The 26362-nt window shown below is 45.8% G+C and overlaps 2 protein-coding genes across 7 annotated transcripts in view; one reads left to right on the forward strand and one right to left on the reverse strand.

Moving 5' to 3' along the window:
- Positions 1-17023, forward strand: part of RBMS2 (RNA binding motif, single stranded interacting protein 2) — a 101259-nt gene extending 84236 nt beyond the window's left edge. Inside the window, exon 14 of the mRNA XM_012650931.1 lies at positions 16979-17023. The gene's annotated coding sequence lies outside the window, so the exon portion shown is untranslated. The remainder of the gene's footprint in view (positions 1-16978) is intronic.
- The window catches only part of BAZ2A (bromodomain adjacent to zinc finger domain, 2A), a 33914-nt gene continuing 8821 nt past the window's right edge, over positions 1270-26362 (reverse strand). For 2 of the 6 annotated variants that reach the window (XM_012650841.1, XM_012650835.1), the window contains 28 exons: positions 20289-20423; positions 18117-18710; positions 17043-17228; positions 16178-16396; positions 15237-15710; positions 15038-15098; positions 13758-13866; positions 13141-13242; positions 12764-12974; positions 11399-11499; positions 11014-11079; positions 10600-10833; positions 10197-10451; positions 9619-9833; positions 9233-9307; positions 8834-9014; positions 8685-8744; positions 8036-8180; positions 6828-7504; positions 6483-6705; positions 6231-6386; positions 5969-6120; positions 5487-5776; positions 5250-5382; positions 4990-5136; positions 4394-4620; positions 4135-4278; positions 3612-4045 (listed from right to left, as the gene is read on the reverse strand). In XM_012650841.1, coding sequence (XP_012506295.1) covers positions 3880-4045; positions 4135-4278; positions 4394-4620; positions 4990-5136; positions 5250-5382; positions 5487-5776; positions 5969-6120; positions 6231-6386; positions 6483-6705; positions 6828-7504; positions 8036-8180; positions 8685-8744; positions 8834-9014; positions 9233-9307; positions 9619-9833; positions 10197-10451; positions 10600-10833; positions 11014-11079; positions 11399-11499; positions 12764-12974; positions 13141-13242; positions 13758-13866; positions 15038-15098; positions 15237-15710; positions 16178-16396; positions 17043-17228; positions 18117-18710; positions 20289-20421 — 5736 coding nt within the window. In that variant the 5' untranslated portion in view covers positions 20422-20423 and the 3' untranslated portion in view covers positions 3612-3879. Of the gene's footprint in view, positions 4046-4134; positions 4279-4393; positions 4621-4989; positions 5137-5249; positions 5383-5486; positions 5777-5968; positions 6121-6230; positions 6387-6482; positions 6706-6827; positions 7505-8035; positions 8181-8684; positions 8745-8833; positions 9015-9232; positions 9308-9618; positions 9834-10196; positions 10452-10599; positions 10834-11013; positions 11080-11398; positions 11500-12763; positions 12975-13140; positions 13243-13757; positions 13867-15037; positions 15099-15236; positions 15711-16177; positions 16397-17042; positions 17229-18116; positions 18711-20288; positions 20424-23232; positions 23298-26362 lie in introns of those variants that run through there. The other 4 variants (XM_012650849.1, XM_012650823.1, XM_012650830.1 and 1 more) reach the window with 4 other exon arrangements.

Here is a 26362-nt window from a genome sequence, read left to right on the forward strand (position 1 = left end):
GGTTTACATCTTCCTTTACTGTCCTTTTTATGAGGGTTAGGAAGCTGGGGGCTAGAAAGGGCTCATGGTCAAATGCAAAAGCTCCCTTGGACATTTCTATTTCTGGACTTTTCCTTTGGGATTTGTAGCTTACTAATCACCCTAGAATAGTGTGAACTCCACAGATAGGTCCTGCTGTGGTAGGCCAGGAGGGTAGGCTGTGTAATGGACTGCCTAGGATAACAACTGATGGTTGGGAGTCACCCCCAGGAACACCAACATAGGAGCAGAGCTTGGAAGTTAAGAGGATAGGAGAGTTGGTCAGTGACTGTCATATAGCTGAGAAGGTAACCAAGTACCAAGGTGTGAAACAGGATTCCAGCTTCTGGATCCCTCTTCCATCTACAAAAGGCCAAGCTGGGAGGTTTGAGATTTTCTTATAGTGCTAGAAGCAGATGTTCCTTCTCCACCTTAACATCTAGTAGGTTTAGAGGGTTCACCTACACAAAGCTTCTAGCCTGGAGGGTCAATGAGACTTCTCCAGCCTGAGTAAAGAAAGTCTTCACCTCATTATCGTTGTACCCACTCCTCCTCCAACACATAGCCCTTTTGGCCTTTTTGGGTGGGTATACTTTGTTGGTTGCATGCACTTATCACTTGGACAGAAAATAAGTTTAATTTATACTTAAACACATTTTGTACATCTTTTCTTTATTCAGCGACTTCTTTCCTCCTCTATGCTAATGCCACATTGTAGCTTATTCTTCCTTTTCTGATCCCTGGTCTTCCCATGTTGCTTCCCTACAACTTGGTAGAGCTCCATTTTTGTCTTCAACCTTTTTTGTTTGGAAATAAAATACAAACGTCTACGTCTTGGTGTCTTATTCACGGGAGGGAGATGGGAAGCTGGTGATGGGCCCAATTTACTATTACAGGAACACAGGTGGCAGCTTAAGCCAAAGGCATGTCTCACAAGAAGGCAGGAACTCGGCACCCCGAGTCCCACTTTGTTCTAGCACCTTAGCCAGACTTTCAGGCAGAAGCACTAAGAACCTGTTCCATCCACACAAGGAGCGAACAGGAATCCAGCTTCTAGATGCCTCTTACATCAGAGAAGGCCAAGCTGGGAGGTTTAGGGTAAACTTTAGAAGTTTGGGGGCACATTGTTTCCTTGCCTGCTATCTCTTACACCAAGCCAGTCATACATACCCACCACAACACCCAGTCTCCCCCTTAGGTATCTGTGAAAACCTATCTTGAAGGGAAGATAAATACACAGAGTCTTTTAAATCTCTATCAAATGTGGTTTTTATTCAACTGACAAGCACTTTTCTACAGCTGCACTTGTGGAACATCACATGGCAAAACAGGAGTTTTTTTCTCTAGACTTTTTTTTCCTTTTTTTAACCTTATTAAAAATGAGATTGGTCCTAAAAATATAGAAAGAAATAAATTTAAATTCACAAAAAACTGTACATTATCAAAAAGTCACTAAAACACCACATTTGGTTATATAAAAAGTCAGTCCCTTTTGTTGTAAAAGGAACATGGAAACTTGTTGGTGTTGATGGTGTGGTTTCTTCCTGTTACCAGACTGATAGGGGGAGGGGAAACAAAAGGGCAGGGGTGGGTTGTCTTTTTATTTTTAACCTGCCTTCCCTACCAAATACTCTTACTTGTCACGAAGAGAAAATTCAACTAGCTCAAGGGGCAGTGAAGATGAGGAAAGAAAAGAAAGAAATGGCCCCTTTGATCATGCCCTATTGCCCCCACTTCTTCAAACTGAGGGTAGGACCGTACCCCACCTTAAGAGTGCCTGGTCCCTAGGCAAAGAGATGGAGCTGGGAGAGGAACACAGAGCAGGAACAACTGAGATTTTACTCCCCCATCCATCTCACCTCCAACAGTGAAATTTATCTAGTATATTTTATACCAGGGGAAAACTGCCAGGGGGAAAGAGGAGCCCCAACTATAACAGTTCCAACCATCTGACTAACACAGTTTGTTACAGCGCAGTTATTTAGATAAAATATAAATATTTATGCATAATATAAAGTCAATTCAAATATTCTTCAATCCACCTCTTATTTAAAAGCAAAAAAAAAAAAATCTCGAAATAAAATTAAAAGTTTTGAGGTTTATCTGACAGAAAAGGCGACTTTAGAAAGAGGCTATGGGGGAGAAGGGGCTTAAAGGAATAAGAAAGGGGCTGCCCCAGAACCTACACTGCCTCCCACCCCCTTCAGTGCTGCCAGAATAAAAGGAATGCTCCGCCTCACCTGCCACACACCCACCCCTGGAACATTTCTTGGACGCCTCAGCTCTCTGCTTGGGCCAGCCAGCAGCCACCTCCCCAGTGCAAGTACCCGTAATCTCTGATGGGAGGGGCTGGGCTGAGCAGGAAAGCAGGGGGCTAAGGGCCCATGGCTATAGCTGGGAGTTAGCAGCTTTCCTCTCATGTTGGGGGCTTAAATTAACTTGGGCATAGTCATATGTAGGGCAGTGGCAGACTCAGAACCCCTCCTTCCTCCTCTATGCTCCAGAGTCTCTACTGCTGGGGAAGGGGTCCTGGAGTATGAAGTAGATAAGGGAAGGAAAGCACAACTAAACCCACAGAAGTTCATGGGATTAGGAAAAGATCCAGTTCTACCCCTCTCCCTGCAAAAGCTCCAGATTCAAAGCTACTGAGAGGAAAGGGTGTTCCTGCTGAAAGATTGCACAGTTTGAAGAGGCTGGACCAGAAATGACCAGGAGAGAGGAGAGAGACACAGCCTTGTCCCCAGAATTGTTCCTGTGGTTTCCCAAATACAAAAAAGTGATGATGGTTTGAAACAAAGGGAAAGGTGGGAATAAGAACAGATACTTGGGAAAACTGAATGGATTCTAGCAAACATTACAGGATCACAGCATCCTCTCTCTCACACAAACACACCTCTCTCTCTCTCTCTCTCTCAGGCCAGTCAATTGCTACCTGGCCTTCATCTTGGGGGTGCGCCCAAACTCAGCAGTAGTTGTCCCTGAGGAGTTCCCAAGAGGAAGGTTTGGGAAGGAGGTGGGGAAGGAAGCTGGAAGGCCTAGGGGCCTCCCTGCCCTCTCCCCAGCTACTGAGTTTCAGAAAAGGCTGGAAACTCAGCATGTGAGGAGCATCCAACATCATAGAGGGAATAGCTATTGGCAAGAAGATGAGGACAGACAGAAAGACAGGGACCTCTGAACTTTTTTTTCCTTTGAAGGGAAAAAAGATTTGCAAGAAAAGGAGGGAGGAACCCGTACACGATAGTTTTACATTATTGGATATGAGAAAATCTGAAAAATGGGGGGTGGGAGGAAGAAAAAGAAAAAATAAGAGAAAGCAAGAAGCAGGGAAGGGACTGAACATGGAAGCAGCATGTTCAGGGCCCGGTGTCCGGCTCGACACACTTGGGAGTTAAGTCCACTTTACTGGCCGTCACTGCGGGTCCGCACACAGTACAGAGTGTTTCTCGGTTTCACACATTCACTAGAACTATTGCTATTGTTAAATAACCCCAGAATGCTGGGGCACGTACAGGGAAGGAGAGGAAGCTGGGAAGGGGAAGGGACTTCTTTCCCCCTCCCCATTTTTAATTAGGAAATAAAACAGAAAAGAAAAATTATTTTTTTCTTTCTTTTTTTGGCTTTCAGTCCAGAAGGACCTCATCTCTGTGCCTCTTATTTGAGGAACAAGAGGAGGAAAGGGAGAAAGGGGTATAGGGGTAAGAGGATGTGGGGTGCTGCCAAGGGTAAGGTCAAAAATCAGGGTTATAGCTGACTTGAGTCTGGACCCAGGGCAGCGTCAGCAGGTGAAAATGGCAGGTTTTTTTTGGGGGAAGGTGGGGGTTGGGGGGAGATGCCAAAAGGTGACTCCCCACCTCCCATGCCTCACAGATTGGCCTGTTTTCCCTGATAAAACTCCTCCCAGCGTCTCTCGAAGAAGCGGCGCATGATGTGCCCAGCCTTGCCCACTTCAGAGTCATCCTCGTTGAAAGTCTGGCAGTTGTCAAATACCAGGAGGGCATCAGCTGCAAACTCCTCTGAGCTGGTATACCTGGGCAGGAGTGGAGACAGAGCTGTGAGCTCGGCAAGAGTTGCAGCAGTAACGGAGAAGGGCAGGGGTAGTTGTCACCATCTACTTACCCTCCCCGGAGCAGCCGCTCCCGCATGGTAGAAAAATCCATAGGATTTTTGATGATGCGCCGATACCCACTCACCAAACGTGGGTTCACAGGCTCCAGGAAAGGCCAGGCTGCATCATGGGACTCCATCTCCATCAGGATAATCCTATCATTACAGGGACAGTGATGGCTCCATCCCAGGTAGCAAATACACTAACCCCTCTTAGCTCTTTCCTTTGACATAGGTAGAGCCAACTGTCCCTAGAATTCACTCAACTCACTCGCAAAATGTGAGATCACTGTGGTGGTTCCGCATCGAGAGTCGCCGCCGTTTGGAGGGGGACAGCCCTTCTTCTGAGTACCGAGGCACGGCTGGGCTTTCCCGGCCCCTCGACAGGACACGGCGTCGGCGGCCATCACCTTCTGTAAAGTTCAGCGAATAACCACTTTTCCGCTTGTGGCTTCGCTTTGGGAATCCAGGCTTCTGAGTGAATTCTCCCTCTACCTGCTGAGGACAGGAAACAGGTGAGATGAGCAACAGCTAGAGATGTACTACTTGCCCTCCAGCATATTATAATCCCTACCTAAGTGTGATTAAGCCTTTAAAATACTTTCATGCATAGGCTAGCGTGTGAATTAGTCACATAACCCAATAAGGTAAAAAGAAAGGTATAATTATTCCCATTTTATAGAGGTGGCAATTGAGGTTACAGAATTTAAAGGACCAGAACCTAGGTCTTCTAACACACAGTCTGGAGCTCTTTCCAAGGAAAGATTGAGGGTATATGGGATATTTGTAGGATTGGTGGTAAATGGGATGAAAAAGATAATCTCCAATTTCTGCTTGGGAGTAGGAATGAAAGAGCAGAAGCCTTACCTGGGCCAGACAGACAGTACAGAACCAGTCTCCTTCTGGGACAGCCTCCATCTTGGGACGATGGCAGTAAATGTGGCAGCCACGGTCGCACCCATCACAAAGCAGAAGGAACTCATCATTGTCACCCTTCCGGCAGACTAGACAGGTCTGGACCAAGGTTGTGAGAAGGCAGAGTGAGCCCTCAAGCCTCTGCCTGCCATAACCCCAGTCACCCCAGCTGGCTAGCTCCTCAGCCTTTCCAGGCTCTCCCAGCCTCTTACCACTTTGTTGACAGACTTCTCCCAGGCAATGGACCTCTCCAGCTGGCCCAGGCATAAGCATACCTGGGCTGCACTCCGGCACCGCTCAAGGGTCTGGCGCCAGACACGAATGCGAGGGGTGATTTCATATGATCTGGAGGGAGAAAGTGGTGATCTTTGGATGAGGGGCAGGATCCATTAAAGAGGGAACTTAGCCCTGCTCTCTGAGACCAAGAATGGAAGGTGGGAATCACTCACATCTCTGTAGTAGTGCCCTGAGGGGAGCCATTAGGTGTGCTGAGCAGGGCCTTCTCCAGCACAACTTCATGAGCCGGCCAGAGGGGCTCCCGTAGGTACCGCCGTTCGACATTCTGTTCCAGGGCAGCTAGTCTCATCACAGCCAGGTCCAGAGGGTTGGTAGTTTTACGCTGAGGGGCCAGTCCATCCCTACCCCGACCTCTCCAGGTGATATCCTCCTGAGAGTCAGAGAGATGCTCACAGTAGGCCAAATCTTCACGAGTAGAGTCTGGGCTAGGGCAAGTCCAGCCCTTTAGGTGAGAAAGAGAAGAATAAAACTCATTGTAAATGAGGAAAATTAGGCATAGAGAAAAAACCACACCCGAACATTTAAGGTCATGGTAGGTCACTTGTGAGGCAGGAACCTAAGGTTTCTTGCAACAGCTGTAAGGGATTAATGCCCTCCCTAAACAACTGCCTACACAATGCCAATCCCAGCATACCCGAATCTGCAGATCAGACAGGATAACCCGCTGTTCTAGCTCCTCTACCCACTGAAGCACAGTTAGGTCTGTCTCATATGTCTTCTCTTTGGGGGACCAGCTCATAATCCCTTCTTGAAAGGCAGGTAGCTGACTGGGCTCAAAGATGGGGTCTGGGAGGAAAGAAGGCAAAGGGAGAAGCCCATCAGGCTGTTGTCCACAGCAGCAGCTGAACATTCACCCTGGGCTCTTCAGTTCAGGCTGGGACTAGTTATCTATTTACCAGTTGAGGGCCGTAGGCAGACTTCCTGCAAGAAGTCCCTGTGCTTGTTAAGGTGTTTGTGAAGTGCCTTCTCCCGGATGCCTCGGGGGTGCAGAGCCTTGAGCACGGCATCCAAAGTCTCAGGTTCTCGGATCCACCACCAGCCCGAGCACATCTCTGTGAGCAGAGGGTATGTAGAGGGATGAAGCCAGCTGTGAATCACTGCCCATGCTGGACGTCACTCTCACCCTACTCCACACCAAGATCACTCACCAGGGGGCACAGGCTGGGCTGTCAGCTGGGTTAGGTAACGCTGCTCTATCTGTCTGAAGAACTTACTGGGAGGTCTCCCTCTCCGTTTTGGCTGTCCCAGCCCTGTGGGACTCTGTGGCATTTCTCCAGGGTCTCCTGCTCGCCTCTTAGGGGCCACCCCAGGCAAAGGGGTAGAAGAGAACTGTACTGGAGAACAGGGATTGGCAGCAACGGGTCTATTCATCTGTGAATAAAACGAGACAGGGGGATGAGGATGTTTTCATGTTCACAGGTTACTTCAACTTCAGGCAATGGTGCCTGTGGCAAGATGAAGTTAAGTGCATACTACTAATTCCAGCTACTTACTGGCTTAGAGGAAGCAGATAGCTGAGGGGAGGAAGTGGGTTGGTCCTCAGAAACTGCAGGGGGTGGTGTAGGGGCAGCATTGCAAGGCATCTGGGCTGAGAAGTTAAACCAGAGTGCTTGAGAATCAGGGCTGGATTCTGCCTCATCAGGCTCTGGCTCCTCTGGGGCCTGTGACAGGGCTGGGTCTAGTTTTCCTGGACTGCTATCAGGCGTGAGGACTGAGCTGCTCAACAGGGAGCTATGGCTCTGAGTCTGGCTCAGCCAAGACAGGAAAGCTGACTGGCTGAGGTCATGCTGGCTCTGACCCAGAGACAAAGGGGAGCCTTCTGGCTCCAGGAACCTGTTATGGGACTGGAGATGAGACTGAAGCTGAAATTGAGACTGAGGCTGGGGCTGGGCAGGAGCCTGAAGCTGAGGCTGGGACTGAGCCTCAGCCTCAGGCTGAAGCTGAGCTGGGGGCGGTTCTGAATCCTGACCCCTAACAGGGGACTTAAGGTGCCTAGGTTGCATAGACCCAGGCTTAGTTTTTCGAGGTCGGCCTCGGGCCCGGGCAGGAGAACTAGTGGAGGTACTGGAGCCAGCTAGCTCCCTTTTCACAGAGGAGAAGGCAGGGTTGGGTGCTAGATGGGCTGCCACTCTTAAGGAGTCCGTTTCTTTCTTTATCATATCCTCAGGAACTGTAAAAAGAAGTAAAATGATTAAAACAAACATTGATATGTAAGGGGAAAGAAAGAAGGTGTATTAACACAGGATATATAATTTCTTTTTATCTTGGACTTAGCCCCCATTTTTTGAGATTCCACTGGGAACAGCTTATATGCCAATGAACATAGACTCTGGGGAAGAAACACTATTCTCCTTAGTAATCATCAGCTACAGGAGCACATCATAAGCTAACATTTACTGAGAACCAACTACAGGTTAAGCACGATTTTAAGAGTGTTAACTCATTTTAATCCTCTCAACAGCCTTATGAAGCACATATACTATTATTTCCATTCTACAAATTTAGAAACTGAAGTTATACAGCTAATAAATGGCAGAGCAGGTAGGTAGGCAGTCTTAGTTTAGAGCCTGTGCTGTTAACCACTATGCTATACTGATTCTCATAAAATGAAAGAAGTCCAAGATTACTAGGTAGAGGAAAAGGGATTATTTAACTTTTGTTAGATAGGATTCAGGAACCAAGCTCCCACAGATACACCTACCTAAGCTCCCTTCTGTTCCTTCCACAAAAATACCAGCCAAATACGGCAATACCCAGTAGCGGCGTCTGTAGCGGTCTTGCCCCAAGGAGACTGCCCGAAGCATCTGGGATGAATGAAGCAGCTTTTTGCGAAAGAAGAGCTGACGCTGGGTAGGCAGTAGAAAAGGAAGATGAATAAAAAACACATTTCATCAGGCCCTGGTGGCTTAACTCTGGGAGGCAGAGGCCAGAGATCGCTTGAAATCAGGAGTTTGAGACCAGCCTGAGCAAGAGCAAGATCCATCTCTACTAATAATAGAAAAATTAGCCGGGAATGGTGGCATATGCCTATAGTCCCACCTACTTGGGAGGCTGAGGCAGGAAGATCGTTCGAGCCCATGAGTTTGAGGTTGCAGTTAGCTATAATGAAGCCATTGCACTCTAGATGGGGCAACAGAGTCAGACTCTGTATCAAAAATAAAAAATAAAACAAAAAACCTCCACACGTTTCTAGAGTGATTGTGGTGAATTTGTCCAGTCAGTATATGTGAGAAAAGCAATGGCTCTCAGGTTCCCTATAAAACTGATATCATCTGGCCCCAACTCATTTGATCTGATCAATTCTTGACCAGCCCACATCCCCAATTCTTGAGAGGTTAGAAGCACAATACCTTACTGAGTTTTTCTATCTGGCGCTCTAGCTCTGGGATGCTAGATGCTGTAGCATCAACCTAGACAGAAACAAGTGGACATTGAGAAAAAAGGAATTACCAGATTCAAAAAAGAATAATCTATTTTCTAACTACCACTTTCCCAATACCTCTCCATCTCTTCGACCCTTGCGACCATGGACAGCGGCTGTAGTCTCTTCTTCTTCCTCCTCTTCCATGCCACTGGTCTCCTCCATGATCCGAGAACTGCGCCTCCGTCCCAGGCCTTCCTCTGGCCCTTCTATCTCTACCTCAGACCGCCCAGTTCGCTTGGCCAGAACAGTTTTCAGTCTTGAACCAGATGGAGAGAAATGAAGGGAAACTGTGGTAAGGAACATGATGATGCCACAAAAGGAAAACCTAGAACAGAAACCATCCTGAGCCCTGACAAAGTCCCACACCCAAGGAAGGGGCTAAGGAAATCATGTTACAGATGAAAGTACTGAGTATGCTTCACTCTTTCCCCCTCCTCTTCTCTGTCTGGGCTCTACTCTCTGTCCTGTCCCTACCTCCGCAGCCGGCCTTCAACAATCCATTTGTTTTTCCTGTAGCTGGACATACTCTCCAGAGTCTTGTCAATCTCACTGCAGGGGAACAGAGAATGGGATCTTGAGGTAGAAATGGCAGCACAAAGAAAGGGAAGGGAGACCCAAGGGTAAAAGGTCTGCAGCTTAACAGAAAGTTTTGGCCTAGAGCCTAGATCCGATGAATGGCAGAGGAAGGCTTAGGTTCTCCCAGGGAGGGCACTGCAATTCAGTCCCAAGTCACTCCAGCATCTTCATATGATGGAGCAGACATACAATACCTGAAGACTGGCTTTTGGATGGCTAACTCTCTCCCCCATTCCATTCTAACACAAGGCATACAATGACCACCCCTACCCCCAACCCCTCACTTGATGATGAGGTTGGAGCCGTTGAGTTCATGCACAAGGAAGGCGAGGACGGCAGCCTTCTGCTGGGGTGGCTGGGCCTGGAAAGGCTGGGTGCGCAAGCTGTCACAGAGGGCTGGCTCTACTCCGTATGCCATAAGGAAGCAGCGCAGGATCTCAGACACATTATCTCTGGTCAGTGGGATCTCGGACATCTTCTCCCCCAAAATCTTTAGGGACTGTGTGGAGGAGAGCATAATGGGAGTGAGGAGGGAAAGAGGAACAACAAGTTGGGTGAACCTGGAAGAGAAAAATAACACATCAGGAGAGAACTACAGAATTAAGACAGGACACGGATAAGAGAAGAATGCAAAAGAAAAGAAATAAAATAAAGGAAAATGAACAAAATAAGGAGAGAATAGTCAGGGAAAAAAGAAACAGAAGGAAAAATGTAACAAAAACAGAAAGAAGAAGTAGTTGTATCTCCTTCACTTGTCCTGATACTTTAGGAAGGGACTTTTAAGAGTTTTTAAAAAGAAAGCAAAACTGACACAGAGCACTGGATCCCAGGCCCTCCCAGCCTGGCTAGGAAAGGAGCTCACCTGACAGTAGGAAGGCAAGCCAGGATCATAGAGTGCAGCCTTTAGGAGCCGAACCAGCAAGTCTTGTACCTCGCCCAAGCTGTCACCTTGACATAGTAGGCCATCCTGCAGGACCCCCAGGCTAGGCACATCTTTGGCAGGATCAAAGCCCAGCACCTTGCCAAAACTATGCAGGAATTCCACGATGGTCAAGCAGTCTGAGAAGGCCCCACTGGGCAACATCAGACCTGGGATGCGTGAAAAGTCAGGCAGGGGCTAGAGAGATAAAAAGTTGTAGGGGGTTCTGTTAAACATACCAGAAAATAACAATCTCGATGTCTATAAGGGCTACTTCCCCTTAATAGAAAGGTCTTCACATGTGGCCCCCTCCATGACCCGGGAACTGTTATTCTCCCCTCACTACCTGGTGGTCAGGCAGACACATATCCTCTGTGGGCTTCTTCATCTCCTCCAAGATCATCTGTTGCCTCTGCTTTTCCTCCAAGCGCCTCTGTGTGGCCAGGGTCTTATCAGCTTTACAAACTGGCTTGGCTTTAGTCACCTCTTCCTTTTCCTTCATTTTTACCTTCTCCTTCTTTTCCCTCTTGACTTTTTCCTTCATTTTTTCCTGCTTTGCCTTTACTTTTTCCTTTTCAGCCTACCCACCCAAGGGAGAGAGGAACCACGAGTGCCATAAGATATCAGTCACCACTGTTCTCTAGTCCCAGTCCCTCCCAAACTCAGAAATCGAACTATAAAACAAGACTGACATACACATCTTACAAAATCATGTTGGTGGCTTTGAAATTACACTTGGCAAGTGTGTACATGTACCTACCTTGGATTTCTTCTTAGCTTCTTTCTGCTTTAAGCTCTTGGTCTCTTGTTTCCGCTTGTTTTTGGCCTGTAAACCATAAGGGAAGTCATTTCTCCTCAAACTCTGAAAGCATCTCTGCTTGGGCTAGGATTAAAAAAGACAAGGGTGCTGGGGAGGAGAGGTGAGAGATGGGATGAGGGGTTGGCAATGGACTGATTCTCTCACCCTAGAGATGCCCACATTATTCTTGAAAAAGCCTAATTCTCTAAATCAAGTGCAAGAAATTTCAGGGTAATGAAGGTGTGCTGCTACATAGAGGGTGGCAGATGTGGGAGACGAAAGAAAAGATATAAAGTGGGTTGTAGGAAAAGTTAACCCGCTGTGGAATCTCTTTGATGTCCCTCACCTGCCCTTGGATAGTAGTCTGACACTCTCCCCGTTGTACCTTCTGCCTCATCTTCTTCTTGCTTTTACTCATCTTTGCTTTATCTTCCTCATTCACTGTTTCTGTGAGAGCAGAAAAAAAAAAAAATGAAACAAGTGAGGCAGGAAAATCGATCTCTGGCAACCAGAACAGCACATGCCTGTCACAAAGCTGGCCTCCCAAGCAGCTCCCTGAAGAATCTAGAGTAGTTTTTTAAAAAAAGTATACACAATAAAATGTTGGGGAAAAAAATGTAGGAGAGGCACCTGCTATGGGGGTGGCACAAAGAACTCAAATGACATCTCCTGCCCAGAAGCACCAGCCCCTGGCTCCAATCGGACTGCTTTAGAAGGGGTCCTGCTGATAGAAAAGAGGCCATAATGGCAGAGTAGCCTTGTAGCTTGTTGCCCAGGCTACCTGACAAGGGAAGCAACCCAGACTGATTTTCGAGCAAAGAAAGAAAACGGAAAGCCAAAGTGCCGGGGAAAGAGGGTAGTAGTTGGAAGCATTTATTAACTGAGAGTGCCAGAAAGAAAGGGCCCAGATAGCAAACACCTCAAGAGTCAGATCAACACTGCCATAGTTACTGCTCATGCTCAGCTCCATGTCTCACTCCACTAAAAGACCCGAATTTCTTCCTTTCTGGAAGACTATAAATACTGAAGTATAACTTTGCAAACAATAGAGTAATTCATGATTCATTTCTGACATAATACCTATTCTTTTGTTTCTGGTATAGAAACACCACCAAATGTCTATACGGCAACCCTCTAAGTTAGATAGTATGGACAGATGAACCACTTAAAATATGAACTTTGTTCAGGTTGTACAGTCAGAACATGGCAGAGCTGGAACTCTGGGAATCAGAAGACTCAGACTTTTCACATTCTTCATATTAAACCAGGGTAAACACACTGAAAAATTTAGACATTTCCCACCTGTGTCTCCGACTGAAACAGTGCCAATTATCTTTTGAATTCAGATGTAAATTATGAATATTCACGATAGTGATAATAAGCAAAGTAAGAGTGTACAACTGAAACCAGTACGGTAAATAAGGAGCTGAAAGATGGAAGAAAGGGCATGAAAGTCCTTTCCTCTGGGCTACATAACCACATCTGGGGACATTCAAGGCTTCACTAGTAACAGCAACTCAAGGAAGAGACTGGCTGGAAAAGAATCTCCCCAAAGTGCTAGGACCCTGATGCTGCATTCCAGGGAGAAGTTGATTCAGATTCATTCTGTTCAAATAATGTCAGTCACACCCAGGTATTAGCATAAGTTAAGCAACATTTCAGGTATTCCACAGAGGGAGCAAAAATCCCAAAGTAAAAAACACCACTGTACCTTGGGCCTCCAGTTTCTTTAGGAGGCGGTTTTCTGTCTTATTCAATAGCTCAGTGATTTTGACCTTGGGTGGCCGACCTCGGCCCCGTTTCACCTTGGGGACTTCCTTGGTCTTAGCCTTCTCAGTGTTTCGAGGTCGGCCCCGTTTGCCAGTAATTGCCTGAATCCTGGATGGGATCTCTTCTACTGAGAGCTGTACCCACTGCAAGCCCTAAGGTAACGAGGAAGACACTGTTATAATGGAAAGGAATCAGTGCATGCCACTAGGCCCTCTAAACCATTCGATGCCCCAGAACCTTCAAACCCCACAAGAAGCTGCAGCTTGTCCACCAACTCTTTCTCAGGTACAAAAGCATATTTAACCCTTGGGTCTGCACCTCTGGTGTATCTCTCTCCTCAAAGAAATCTCCAACAGGCATACGGGGACTGAAGCTGAAGTGCTCACGGCGGACGCTGTGTACGACGTTGCGGCTCAGGTACTGAGAGGAGGAAAACAAACGGACATTAATGAAGTAGGAGACCCACCATGTCTTTGGCCAGCAATGGCACAATCTGAACAGGTCTCAGAGCAGACAATGCCAGCCTGCTGCCACTGGGCCCAAGAAAGATGTTTGTGCTTTTTTTTTTTTTTGAGACAGGGTCTTGCTCTGTTGGACTAGAGTACAGTGGCGTCTTCGTAGCTCATTGCCACCTCAAACTCCTGTACTCAAGCAATCCCCCTGTATAAGCCTTCTGAGTAGCTGGGACTATAGGCCCAGCTGATTTTTCTATTTTTTTTGTATAGACAGGGTCTTGCTATGTTGCTCAGGGCTGGGCTCAAACTCCTGGACTCAAGAGATCCTCCCTCCTCAGCTTCCCAAAAGTGCTAGAATTATAGGCATCAGCCACTGCCTGGCTCGTGCTTTCTTTTAAAAAAGCCTATGAACAGTCAGAAAGGGATTGCTATTAAAAAAAAGAAAAAGAAAAAAAAAAAAGACTATGAAAGTTATATTACCTTGATCACTTCTGGAAATTGTTTCATCCTCTTCCCACAGGGGCCGTAATACCAGGTCTCCCCCTGCCATCGGTGGTTGCCCTTCTTGATGCGTACCTCTCTCCGCCACCTGCCAGAGAAGCACACGGGCCCTGCAGCCAGGTCACACCCCTACCCACTCCCATGCCACCCAGGAGCCAAACCCACTGAGCCAATGAACCTCCCCATATTTGTCTCACTAGAACTGCAAGCAGATGCAAAAGCAGTGAGAGATAAGCTTGGGTAGAAGGCAGACTTGAGCTCCAACAAATACCTTAAAGCCCTCAGAAGGAAAGCAATGTATAAGCCCAGAAAGACCTTCACCCCTCCTTTTTACAAAGTCAGTGAGTTGAGCAGCCAGAAACCCCTCCCTGGTGCCATTCAGGGCAGTTACTGGGTTTCCATTAAAGAGGCTAAAGACCTAAGGAAATAAAGGCAGAAGACAGAGGGTGGGGAAGCAAGCAGAAGAGTAAATTTGCTGCTGACTCCACTCAGCAAATAACTCAGTAGGCCAAGGTTTAGTTAAGAACTGTGTTCTGACCAACATTATTACAGGAGTAACCCTTATCTTTCTCTCAAAACTTTATATATATATTTTTATAGAGACAGGGTCTCACCATGTTGCCCAGTCTTGAATGCCTGGCCTCAAGTGATCCTCCCCCTCGCTTCCCAAAGTGCTAGGATTACAGATGGGGGACCTCCTGGCTTTTCTCTCTAAACTGTAAGCAGTACTCAAACTTGGTGACCATAAGTAGACTTGAGGGATAGAGGTGGGGAAGACCAAGGAAGGCAGTTATTTCTACAAGGCCCTTGGTGTCAGCTGGCTTGTTCATTCTGGTCATGTACAGTTCCTGCCCTTACCTCTCTAAAGAGCATTAAAACAACAGCACCACCCCTCCAATTCATTGGTGCTAGGCCACTCCCCATTCATTACCATCCCTTCTGCACAGAAATAGGACAAGTCAGCTAGTTTGGATATGAGCCCTGTGGTTTGTAAAAGATAATAGCTGGTGCTCCTTGAGCAAAACTGAGTTGCAAGATGAGGAGGAAAGAATAGGTGACGGAAGACATACCCTGAGAGAAGAAGGAAAACCTAGGAATCTCATGCCAAGAAACATTATTATTGTAGATAACTGTCCTGTAATCTACTCTTGTCTAGCCCATTCCTTCCCCACCTAAGAGGAAGAAAAGAGTTCTCTTCTTCCTAGAGTCATGCATTAAACTTGTCAAGGTTAATGCACGTAACAAACTAGAGCATTTACCCATGTTGGAGGGGAAGGCGAACTTCTTCTGGGGTAGCAATACGTCTCCTCAGGACATCACCTTAGGAGGAAGATAGAAGATACCTAAGTTAAAAGTTCAAGAAAAATATTAAAATAGGCTGGTAGGGAAGGACAAATGGAACATGGGACAGAAACTTCTTGGAACCAGCCAGAGACAGGGCAGAATCTGGACACTCACTACTACCAGAAGTAGTGACTCCTTCTCCAGTGATCTCTTCCAGGTCAGCAGTGGTTTCAGGGAAGCCGCTGACATCCTTATTTCCTGGGGAGGCTGTTGGGAAGGCAGCTGCTGGGGAAGTTACAGGGGAAGCTTTTGGGGAGGTCACTGGAGCCATCAAGGAGACTTCTGGGGAGACTGCTGGGAGGACTGCTGAGGAAGTGGGAGAGACCACTGGGAAGACTGTTGGAGAGACGACTGTAGAAACTGCTGGAGATACTGCTGGAGAGATTTCTGGGGAGACTGCTGGAGAAATCGCCAGGGAGATTGCCGGGGAGGCTGTTGGCGAGACTGCTGGTGACGTTGCTGGATGTAGCTGAATAGTGGATGACCGGTCGGGAGCTGGCTGGGTCAGAGGTGGCGGGAAGTCTGAAGCCTGAGTCTCCATTTCTTCCTGTTCAGCATCACTACCGTTATTCAGGTCAAAGCTATTATCTAGAATCCAAACGGACAGGATGGGTTAAGGAAAAATGATGTCATGTAAAACAAGAGAACCTATTCAGTCAAACCTGGACTAAGCTAAACAAGTTACTTCAAGGGCTTTTCCCTAGAGTTGGAAAAAGAAGTAGCTTCTGGTTTTCCTCCTAACCATTCATGAAGGTTAAAGGGCAAAGCTCCTGCTGCTGTCATTGTGTGAAGGAATACCTTTTACCTGGAGCCAGCGAGTCCTCTAACCTCTTTTTCCCTGCCAACTCCAATCTCACAAGTTCTTTAAGGCAGAGGGCACAGGTCAGTGTAGTGGCCTATGCCTTTTTTAGTCCCACCATATACTATCCTATAGCCCCCTAAGCTCCCAACACAGTGCTTACAGACTTCCCACCCCTAAGGCTCTAACTATGGAACCTGTTCTCTCACCTTTTCTTAGGTCAAGGACTTTCTTTTTCCTACCTCTTCTCACTTACCTTGCAGGACAGATTCCCCTAGGACAGGTGGAGAGGTGGGACTGGCAAAGATAGAGGCTGATGTTTGACTATCATCTGCCAGGAGACTGAAGGCAGTAGCATTATTGAGGGAAGGGCAATCGAGGGCAGAGATCACGGGGCTGTCCTCAAGAGGCAACTTGTCCTCTGTACCCATCAGCTCCGTGTCATCTATACCATAAAGTCCTCCACTCACTGGCTCTGTTCATGGGGGTGGAAAAATCAGAGAGCAGGATAATGAGAGAAAAAAATCAGAAAGCTCGATTTAAGAAATACTGATCTGAAAATATCCAATTCTAGTTCCCACAGTGTGAAGATTCTTTCTAATATTAAATCAGGGAAAATTTATAGCCTTCTCCCTAAGAGTCAAGTCATCAGACTGTAGGAATCATAACAGTCTTGAGGTGAAAATGAAGGGAAAGGCATTGACCATATATCTACCCACAGACCTATGCAAAATTCTAGCCATTTATCATAAAATAGGCCTTTCTTATACTTCAGTGGGGTAAAAGGTAACTGTTCACTGGTAAATGTTTTCTTTCTAGTTAGAACCCAAATAGTCCAACTGTGTGGTAATAAGTCCCTATCCAGTGAATTATTACTGTCTAGCACTCTTAGCCAAAAGGAACACTGGGAGAGAACCTGGAAATGAACCAATTCAGCTCAGAGTTCAGTTGGCCCAGCCAGGCCAGTAGCATGTAACTGTGGTCTACCACGGGATTATCTGGAAGCCCCACTGCCCCAGATTCCCTAATACTCTGCCTGTTTTACCATCTCCTCCAGGTAGTAGAAGCTGGCTACCCTCTGCATGCATAAGTTGAAGAGAGCCAGCCCTCTCCAAGCCCACCTGGTGCCAGAGAGTTGAAGGGCTCCAGAGAGTCTTCACTGAGGATTGGAGTGTCTTCCAGTTGATCAGGAAGATGTGAAGGATCATCTAAACAACTCACTGTGGGGTCAGGAACCAGGACTGAGACCTCTTGGTGTAATGATTCCACAGAAGGGACAGAGCCATTATAGCCACACATCTTCAGTTCTAGAAAATTCCAGGAGAAAGCAAAAGTCAAATTCAGTGCCTTCAACTGTAGCTCAGTGCCTTCACTGAGCTACAGTAGGCAATCAATCTTTGCGAGAAGGATGTTCACTCATTCAACATTTATTGCTGCCATAATGCCAGTTCTGTGCTGGGAAATGATCACAGCAAGATACTCTAAGTGAGCAGAGATATGCTGGTAAAATCAATCCCTACAGGAGGCAAAGAAAGGGGAAAGAAGATTAGGGTCTGAGACAAGAATCCCATCATGTTCTCAGATATCTCCCCCATCCAGTGGGAACAGAGTGCATCCTGTGATTTTACAGGGTAGTGGTCACCCTTATACCAGCAATCAACTGCAAGCTAAGCTTTTATCCATTTTCAGGGAAAAGATGTGAGGGGTTACACATGTACAATGCTAACAACAAAAAAGAAAGGAAACTGAGTAGACAAGCAATGGTATGCTCTGCCTGCTTCCTTACCTCCTTCATGTTAGTCACTACTAGGGCTCAGCCCACCTTAGCAGCCAGTCTGACTCTGCCATAGTCAGTCAAAACGGCCTCAATGCCTGCTGCTAATGCCCTAACCACTTCATATATTTTGGAAGAAGCCCTTCTCGATGCAGGGTGTCTGTTGGGGCTGTTTTGGGCTCGCCCACCTGCCCTCTCCAGGCCAGCAGCTCTGCATGAGCTTGAAATAATTTGCACTCCCACTCTCGAGCTGGTGCTGCTGCCACAAAAACACCAGCCACTTGTCTCTGCTAATCACCAACATGCAAATCAGCCTCCACTGCAGAGAGCTGGAAAGACAAGTTTTCCTCACCTCAAAAAGCCACTGTCCCCCACAACCCCAATTTCCCTCTCCCCACTCAGCTCACAGACCCAGTTATACCTGGCTGCTCTTCTTCCAGCTCCAGGCTGCCTACCAAGCCAGTGCCATTCTCTGCCACAACTGAAGTCATCTCCTTTTCTGCTGCCTCATCAGGATGGATACCACTGCCTACCTCCTGGGAGGGTGGAAAGGTTTGAATGCTAGATCCCAACATAGGAGAAGTCTGTGGGGAGGTGAAAAAACTAGGGGGTCCATTGGGCATCACCTCAAAATTCTGGTCAGGAAAAGAATCATACAGTTCCTGTGAATCAAAGTTAAGCCCCATGGGGCTCTGGGTACCATTGGCCCAGAACTCTTGGCTCCCAGATCGAAGGTTAGTGTTGTGACTTGGGGATGAAGGTTGCCGGCTGCCCCCAAGGATGCCGTTGAGTGGGTACTGTCCCCCCGAGAACTGGGAGAGAAGGGGTGGGTCCTTGAGGTTGCTGCCAGGATTGGCAGATGGGTACGGTGAGTAGTTCCAGAGACAGTCGTAGGCCACGTTGGGGTGATGGAGGTGTGAGGTGCTGGAGGAGTGGGGAGCAGAGTTCAAAATCCCTGAAGTAGTAGTGTGAGATACAGTAGATAAGCCATTAACATTCACATCCCCATTCAAACCTGGCAGAGAAGGAAACAAAAGGGTCAGTTACAGATATGTAGGCAAGTAACTCTACCAAAAGAACCCCAAAGTAATAGTACTGACTAGAAAAAGGGAAGGTGAAGGGAAGGGGAATTCCCCCTCCACTATATTTAGCTTTTGGGTCTCAAACCCAGATACTCCTGGATGTAAGTTTAGCAACTACAGCAGAGGCTGCTGAATAGAGGGATGGGAAGCTCTCTAGGCCTACCATGGGAACCACCAGCAGAGAGCTGGTTGCTGCTGCTGGCTTTTTTTTTTTTTTTTTTTAATTAAATGAAGCTGTTTGCAGACTCCCTACAGTAACTTGCATTCTTCCCTACTCTCATTCCCCAGGGGAATTCTTCCCTTGGCGGGCCATGGCTGAATTCTCCAGGCACCCCCCTCCTTTCCCCAGTGCCTATTTGGCCCCACAGTGGCACCAGAAGGGACAGCCTCCACCTCACTGGCACATGCAGATCCAGCACTTTGTGCTGGGCTAAAAATAGAATTTGCAGTCACCACAGAGACAAGATCCCAGCTCAGAAGGCTGGGCCTAGCCCCTCCCCATAGGCACTGAAGGGTAACATGCAGAGGGGGAAAATCTTTGCATGACCAATGCTGCAAAATTCAGCTCTTAACATCAATGGCAACCTCTGAGATGGAGGACAATTAAATAAAAGGAACCAAGGTACTAAGGAAGCTTGTATGTGTGTGTGGGGGGAGGTGGGGAGCTCCAACGAAATAAAGGAGCCTCTATCTATCTGCAACTCCCTTGGAGAGGATAGGAGGGAAAAGTGGCAGTGCTTTTCTACTGCAAGAAAGGAGGAAAGCATGTGGACTTCTCTGTGCTTCCAAGCATAAAGGACCTGAAACCCAAGCAAGATTAGAGAGCTACTCAGCAGAGTTGTGGTACAGAGTAACTGATAAGCCAAATCCAGTAAAAGAGCTGATCCTAGCAGCGGCAACACTTCCATCTAGAATTATGCATTTCTCTCCAGGGAACTAGGTAAGCACGGAACCCTCCCTTATTCCTCCCTTCTATCCAAGGACAGGAGTTGGCGCAGCTACTTCCAGCATCTGCCCTTTCTCTGATGCACAAACTAAAAGGCGAACACATCCCAACCTTCACCCAACTCCCCACCCCCAGTTCTAGCCCAGTGCAGCTCCTCTAACCTCTAAAAACAGCTTCTCAGAGGGCTGGTCCTTTATCTCTCTCCTATGGGTCCAACCTGGTTATCAGCAGCAGTAGCCACCTCACCACTCTGGCAGTAGCCAGGGAACAGGGCTGACAGAAGAGCAGGCCAAGATGAAAAAGCCAGTACGTTATTCTAACCGCTTCCAACCTTAATTCAAGAGTACAACTGTTGTTTCCACAACCCCCTAGAACTTGTTCTTAGAAGCTTGATTTCTCTCCAGCAGCTAGAGTTCTGTGGATTCACTTCCTCCCTCCCCACCTGGCAGGAAAGAGAGCTGTTGTGGGGTAGCTAGCCCAAAGTGGAGCCAAATCTCCTCCCATCAACCTGCTCTAAAGGAATGATGCCCATGCTCTCCCCAGGCCATGTGGCTCTTGCACTCACTTTTCCCTTGCTGGGGGAAGTTCATGGGAGACCCGTTAGTGTAGAGGCCCTCCCCTGAAGGAGAGGGTTTCAGTCCTGAGGCAGCAGGTGCAGGGGGAAGGCCAGTAAAGTTAAAATGGTCGTTTGCCTCCATTTCTGCAGGAGGGGAGAGAGAGGGGGGGGGAAAAATACTGGCGGTTAAACAAGGTTATGTATGTCACCTGGCATCTTCTAGGGGGAATGCCCCCACCCCTCCCTCTACTTACCCTTCTTCTACCTAAGTGCCTAAGTACTGTGAGGAGGACAGAGGTTGAGAAAAGAGTAGAGAAGGAGGAAATACGCCCCTAGCTTGGACAATGGCCTATAGAAATAGTCTTTTAAAGCCAGCTTTGTAGAGGTTAAAAAAAAAAAAAGGTAGAAAAACCAAGCTACAAGCCTGGAGGAGTTTTTCCTCTGTGTAAGCCCCACCCTCTCAACTCCCAGCCCAGTTTACCCCTCTATGTTAGATACTAGCCCTCTGCTGTAACATTTAACATTCTTCACCCTTTTGTTTTTATCCCCAAGGTAAGGCCATAGTCCCATTCCCAGGTCCACAAAAGGTTTTCAAAACCATCTTTTTGACAGGAAGTTATGGAGATGGGGGTGTTGGCAGGAAAAGCATATGTGATATATGCACCACTTTGTTTTGGTATTATACTTGAGCTAAACATAATTTCTATGTTAACCTATCTATAGCCCTAGATATCTGAAAATAGTACAGTTACATTAATAAAGGGATTTGAAAAGGAGAATACATTGCAGAAAGGCGATCATAATAGCAAAACTCAAAACCATCCAGCATACTTTTACTCCTTATTCATGCAAAAGAAAATACCACGTTCTCTAAGAACGTAAGTCAGAAAAATGTCAGCAGTGAAAAATTGATTAAATAAGAGAATGCACCAAAGAATATTATTCTGTTATGTCTACAATGGTTATTTCCTAATGTTTTGTTTTTGTGCCTTAAATATAAAGAGTCATGGAGAGAACAGTAAGATACTTATATTTGTAAAGTGCAGTGGCTCACTGAGTATTCAATGAGTAGTATGCACCCTCTCCTGAATGCCACCTAGGAATGAGGAGAAGTGATGCCTTTGATCAGAATAAATTTAACTTTGATAGAACAAAGAGAAGAGGGGAAGAAAGATGGGAAACAGAAGCCAGAATTATTGGTAAAGTCTGACAAATCAATCAGATACTTGTGATGTACTAGTGCATACTAACTTGCTACTTGAGACATAATCTCTCTTGATATAGAGAAAGCAACTCCTTGGATTATGTTACTATTTTTTAAAAAGGGCAGAACAATTCAAATTGGTTTCTTTATCAAGCTCCCAAGATGAGGCAATAAACAGACCAAGGTGATATTTTAAATAACCTATTTTTAAAAAGAGCCAGATGTAAAGCTTTTAAAAGGATGCATAAATTTGTTAAGAACCACCACTGGCTAAGGTTTGCAAGAGTTATGTTCATGAATTTGCTATTATACATACTGCAAATTTGCCCCCATTGGTATATATGTGACCATAACATAATTCTGAACATGAAATACACACCCTGTATAGTATGTCACATGATAGTGTAAGATTTTTCTAGCTAAATACCATAATTATCTCTACCTCAATCTACTTTAACTGAAATTAAAGAAATAAAAATAAAAGCAATTTGTCAAGCACAGTGGTACATGCCTATAATCCCAGCTACCTGGAAGCTGAGGCGGGGGGATTGCTGAAGTCCAGGAGTTCAAGTACAGCCTGGACAATATAGCAAGACCCTATCTCTAAAAAATCACATAAAATAAAACCAATTTGTTTTATTTGTTTTTTTGTTGATTTAAGGAAGAAAAATTTTTAGTACTGACTTATCCCCCATACAGGATTTCACATCTTCACTCTAAATTAAGAAGCAAACCCCAAACCTGCTATGTATCAATGAAAAAACAGGGTCATACAGAATTTCCCTATTATAGTTAAGGGCCACTCCTCAACAGGAGGGAGTCTCAAAGATAAGCATCATGAGAATAATAATCTTTCTGAAATAAGACATGAAAAGGGAAAGTTCATTCTCTAATCTCTAGGTTAGGTTCCTTCCAAAGCTTATACCACAGAGCGAAGAGGACATTCAGTAGTTCACAAGTCCTGGAAATGCTATGCCTAGAAAGCCAATTATATCTGATCCCTATGTCTCCTCTACCCTAATTTTACGCACAGCCACCCTCCCCTGGTGTAGGGGATACACAAAAATCTTCCCTCCTGTGTGCACTGGACTATATCCTCCTACTCAATGATGAGCCACAGTTCACTTTTCCATTCTATATTTGAATCCATGAGGAAACCAGTGACCTCCTCTTTGCTGCTCTGGAGAGCACAGCATATCCTATTTCATAAATAACACACTAATAACAATACATGGATGGTTCACAGAAATCAGAGAAGTAAAAGGAATGGGAAGTTATCTGGTAGCCAGTTTCCCCACCTGCCTCTATTGAACGGTCATCAGAACCACAACCGATTTCATTTTACAAGAAGCTTCCTAGACACACAAAATTCTTTATGCTGTGTAGTGAGGTCAGCACAATGTAGTGGGCTCTAGGTTCAAATCCTAGTTCTACTATTTACTAGCTGTTTAACTTAGGACAAGCTACTTAAACTTGCTGAGCTTAAGTTTCATTATTTGTAAAAATTTTAGTACCCACTTCCAGGGCTTGTGAGGATTAAATGAGAAAATCTATATAAAGGCCCTATCATGGTGTCTGTTACCCAGCAAGCAGTCAGTGAAAGTTAGCTATTATTAGTAGACAAAGAGTAAAAGACTGCTTAGTTTTCAAAAATGTAAGTCTAAATATAATATAAATATAATTTAAAACCACAGGAGATACAACAAAACTAGGGATGATCCAGCCAGACTTCCTCAGAGGCAACTTTACTTCTGATTTCAGATGTCATTGAAGGCCAGCTAGGCACGTGGCTCACGCCCATAATCCCAGCACTCTGGGAGGCCAAGGCAGGAGGACTGCTTGAGGCCAGGAGTTTGAGACCAGTCTGGGTAACATAGGGAGATCCCGTCTCTACAAAAAATTAGAAGTTAAAAAAAAAAAAAGTCACTTAAATATGAAATCACAGTATGGGAATACAAAGAAAACGTGAACAGCTCCTCTCTTGAAATAAACCTAAGGTTATTTCATTTTAACCTTCTTACCTAAGATGCTTTTCACAATAAAGCCTGAAGGTACACTCTGCCCTCCCATCTAGAGCTAGTAATAACAGCAAAGCAAAGGAGGGTATCTCCCTTTGAACTAATAGGATTTTCACTAAATGAAAAAAAGAAATCAGCCAGTGCCCAAGCCCCAGAAGAGCAGACAGCTCTCATGACCAGGAAGTACAATCAGGCAAGCACCCAGCCCAGTCCCAGCTGTACATAAATGGATCTCTTAAGAGCCCCTATGTTTCATTTATAGGAGTTAAGGGACACTGCCCTATAACCTTGAGGCAATAACCACCCCCTGACATGGCCATGTAAGTTGCTTTTCTCTAAGTTGCAATCACAGAGTTACTACTATATGGGCCTGTGACATGGTTTTAACAGAAAAAGACTGAGAATGCACAAAGTGTTAAAATAAATACTATAGATTTCAACACTGTTGCAGGTGTTCTGCCCGACCAATTCTAACCCTCTGGTCTGTAAGGCTATTACCCCGAGAAACACAAGAAACATGAACACCCTTCTGCTGGGCACTTCGGTTCCTGCAGCTCTCTGGTCCATTCTTCTCATGTAGCACACCAAAATTCCACAAATGGGAGGTGTCTAATTTGTGGGGGGGGAGAGGGGAGAGGTAGGGAGAGATTTCTTTTGAGACAGAGTCTCGCTCTGTGGGCCAGTCTAGAGTGCCGTGGAGTCAGCCTAGCTCACAGCAGCCTCAAACTCCTGGGCTCAAGCGATCCTCCTGCCTCAGCCTCCCGAGTAGCTGGGACTACAGGCTCGTGCCACCACACCCGGCTAATTTTTTTCTATTTTTAGTAGAGACTGGGTCTCATTCTTGCTCAGGCTAGTCTCGAACTCCTGAGCTCAAGGGATCTTCCAGCCTCGGCCTCCCAGAGTGCTAGGACTACAGGCGTGAGCCACCACACCCGGCCGGGAGAGATTTCAAATGTTTATCTTGACTAAACAGCAAAAGCAAATGATCCCACTACATTTCAGCTTTATAATTGTGAATGTCATGAAGGATATTTCTCAACTCTACACATCTCTGGATTACCCACCATACTCTTAATACGGAGGTTCCCAACCAAGGGAAACTTTGCCCCCTAGAGAACATTTAGTAATGTCTGAAGGTGTGAGCTACTGGCATCTGGTAAGTAGAAGCTAGGGATGCTGCTAAGCACACAGGACAGGCCTCCTCTCCCCCAACAACAAAGAACTATCTGGCCCAAATATCAATAGTGTCAAGGTTGAGAAACCCTGCTTTAACACAAAAGCTGCCCCATTCCTGACCCACACCCTGGGAAAGTTCCAAGTTCTCGCTGCTCCCAGTTCCTGACACTCCGAGTAAAGATGCTTTGACTTTTCTGTCTAAAAACCCTTTCTCCCTGGATAAGCCATCTTCCTCCACCAATAAAGAGTTCTAAGTGCCAAGCCACAAAATCAGTATGCCCTCTTCTCTAGTCAGGATAGCTCATTCTGACAACCCTGGTAACAAGTTTCCCTTGAACTCTGACTCAGGTAAACTATAGCATGTACTGACCGAGGTTCATTCTCTCTCAAAATGTCCTCTCCTTAACTCCCTTCCCTAGCTAGGACTCCAAGTGAAACATGAGGAAGATCATAAAAGAAGAAAGATTATACTAAGAAGGGGCTACTCAAATAAAACCGAGGTTCATTCTCTCTCAAAATGTCCTCTCCTTAACTCCCTTCCCTAGCTAGGACTCCAAGTGAAACATGAGGAAGATCATGAAAGAAGAAAGATTATACTAAGTTCTACCATTATATCTCCAGCATCGAATTTAGTGCTAAGTACATTAAAAAGACCAAAGGAGACATTTGTTGAATCCATGGACTAAATGAATGAGTAAATCTACCTTTTCTGCCAGTACTAGCTTACTTATTCAACAAAGGTCGTGGGCTTTGCTCTTACTATTTTCAGAAAACCAAAAAATTTCACTCTTCACAGAGATAAAAATTTCTAGAGGGAAGAAAGCCCCAAATTTTGACATATTTTAGACAGCCATCCCTTGCAGAAAATATGGCCTGGAAACAGGGAAGTAGTGAGAATGTAAAAAGGCAATAAATTTAAGCTCTAATTTAGTGAAACGTTCTGCTTAATTTAACTAGACACTCAATGTACATGGTAGGTTTTAAAATATTTGTTAACTAAATAAAGAAACCACATTAACAACTTGTTAGGTTTTCTGCCACAGCCTTGGTCACTTCACTGTCAGAAAACTGGGAATGTCTCTAAAATTGCAGGACACTAAAAGCCACAGTCTAGGTGATTTCCCTCTTTTGTCTCTGATTATTTTTCAGAATTTCAACTCTAATCGTTAAGGACTCCCCCCTTTTCTCCCAGAAGATACCCTCTCTCCCCCAAAATTAGCCGCGTAGGCAGGTTACGGACAGTCCAACCCCAGAAGACCAACTGTCTCTTAAGAACCTCCTTTTTTTTTTTTTGACAAATGTTGGGTAAGGTTACAAGACCTTTTTAGTCTGCAAAATGCCCCCTTAATAATTATTCCCTTTAACTAGAGTGACAAAACACTAAGCCAATGCTACTTTTACTGCTAGGGATAAGAACAATTTTCAGACCTCTTTAAAGACAGGCTTTTTGTTTTGTGAGAATTTTTTAAATTTCAAAATTATGTAGACTGATAAGCTGGCGAAAAATGGTCCTTCTGACTCACATGAGACAATGCTGAAAAACTATTTATCTTGGGCTCTGAGGTGTATGAGGACACCAACATCCTAAGAAACATCCTAAGAAATCATGAAGATTATTTGCCCCAGAAAATATTTCAGGAGTTTTATACTTCACTCTATGTCCCAGGACATAAAAATGTTGGTAT

This window comes from Propithecus coquereli, unplaced genomic scaffold (assembly GCF_000956105.1).
Source record: "Propithecus coquereli isolate 6110/MARCELLA unplaced genomic scaffold, Pcoq_1.0 Scaffold111, whole genome shotgun sequence".
NCBI classification, from domain to species: Eukaryota; Metazoa; Chordata; class Mammalia; order Primates; family Indriidae; genus Propithecus; species Propithecus coquereli.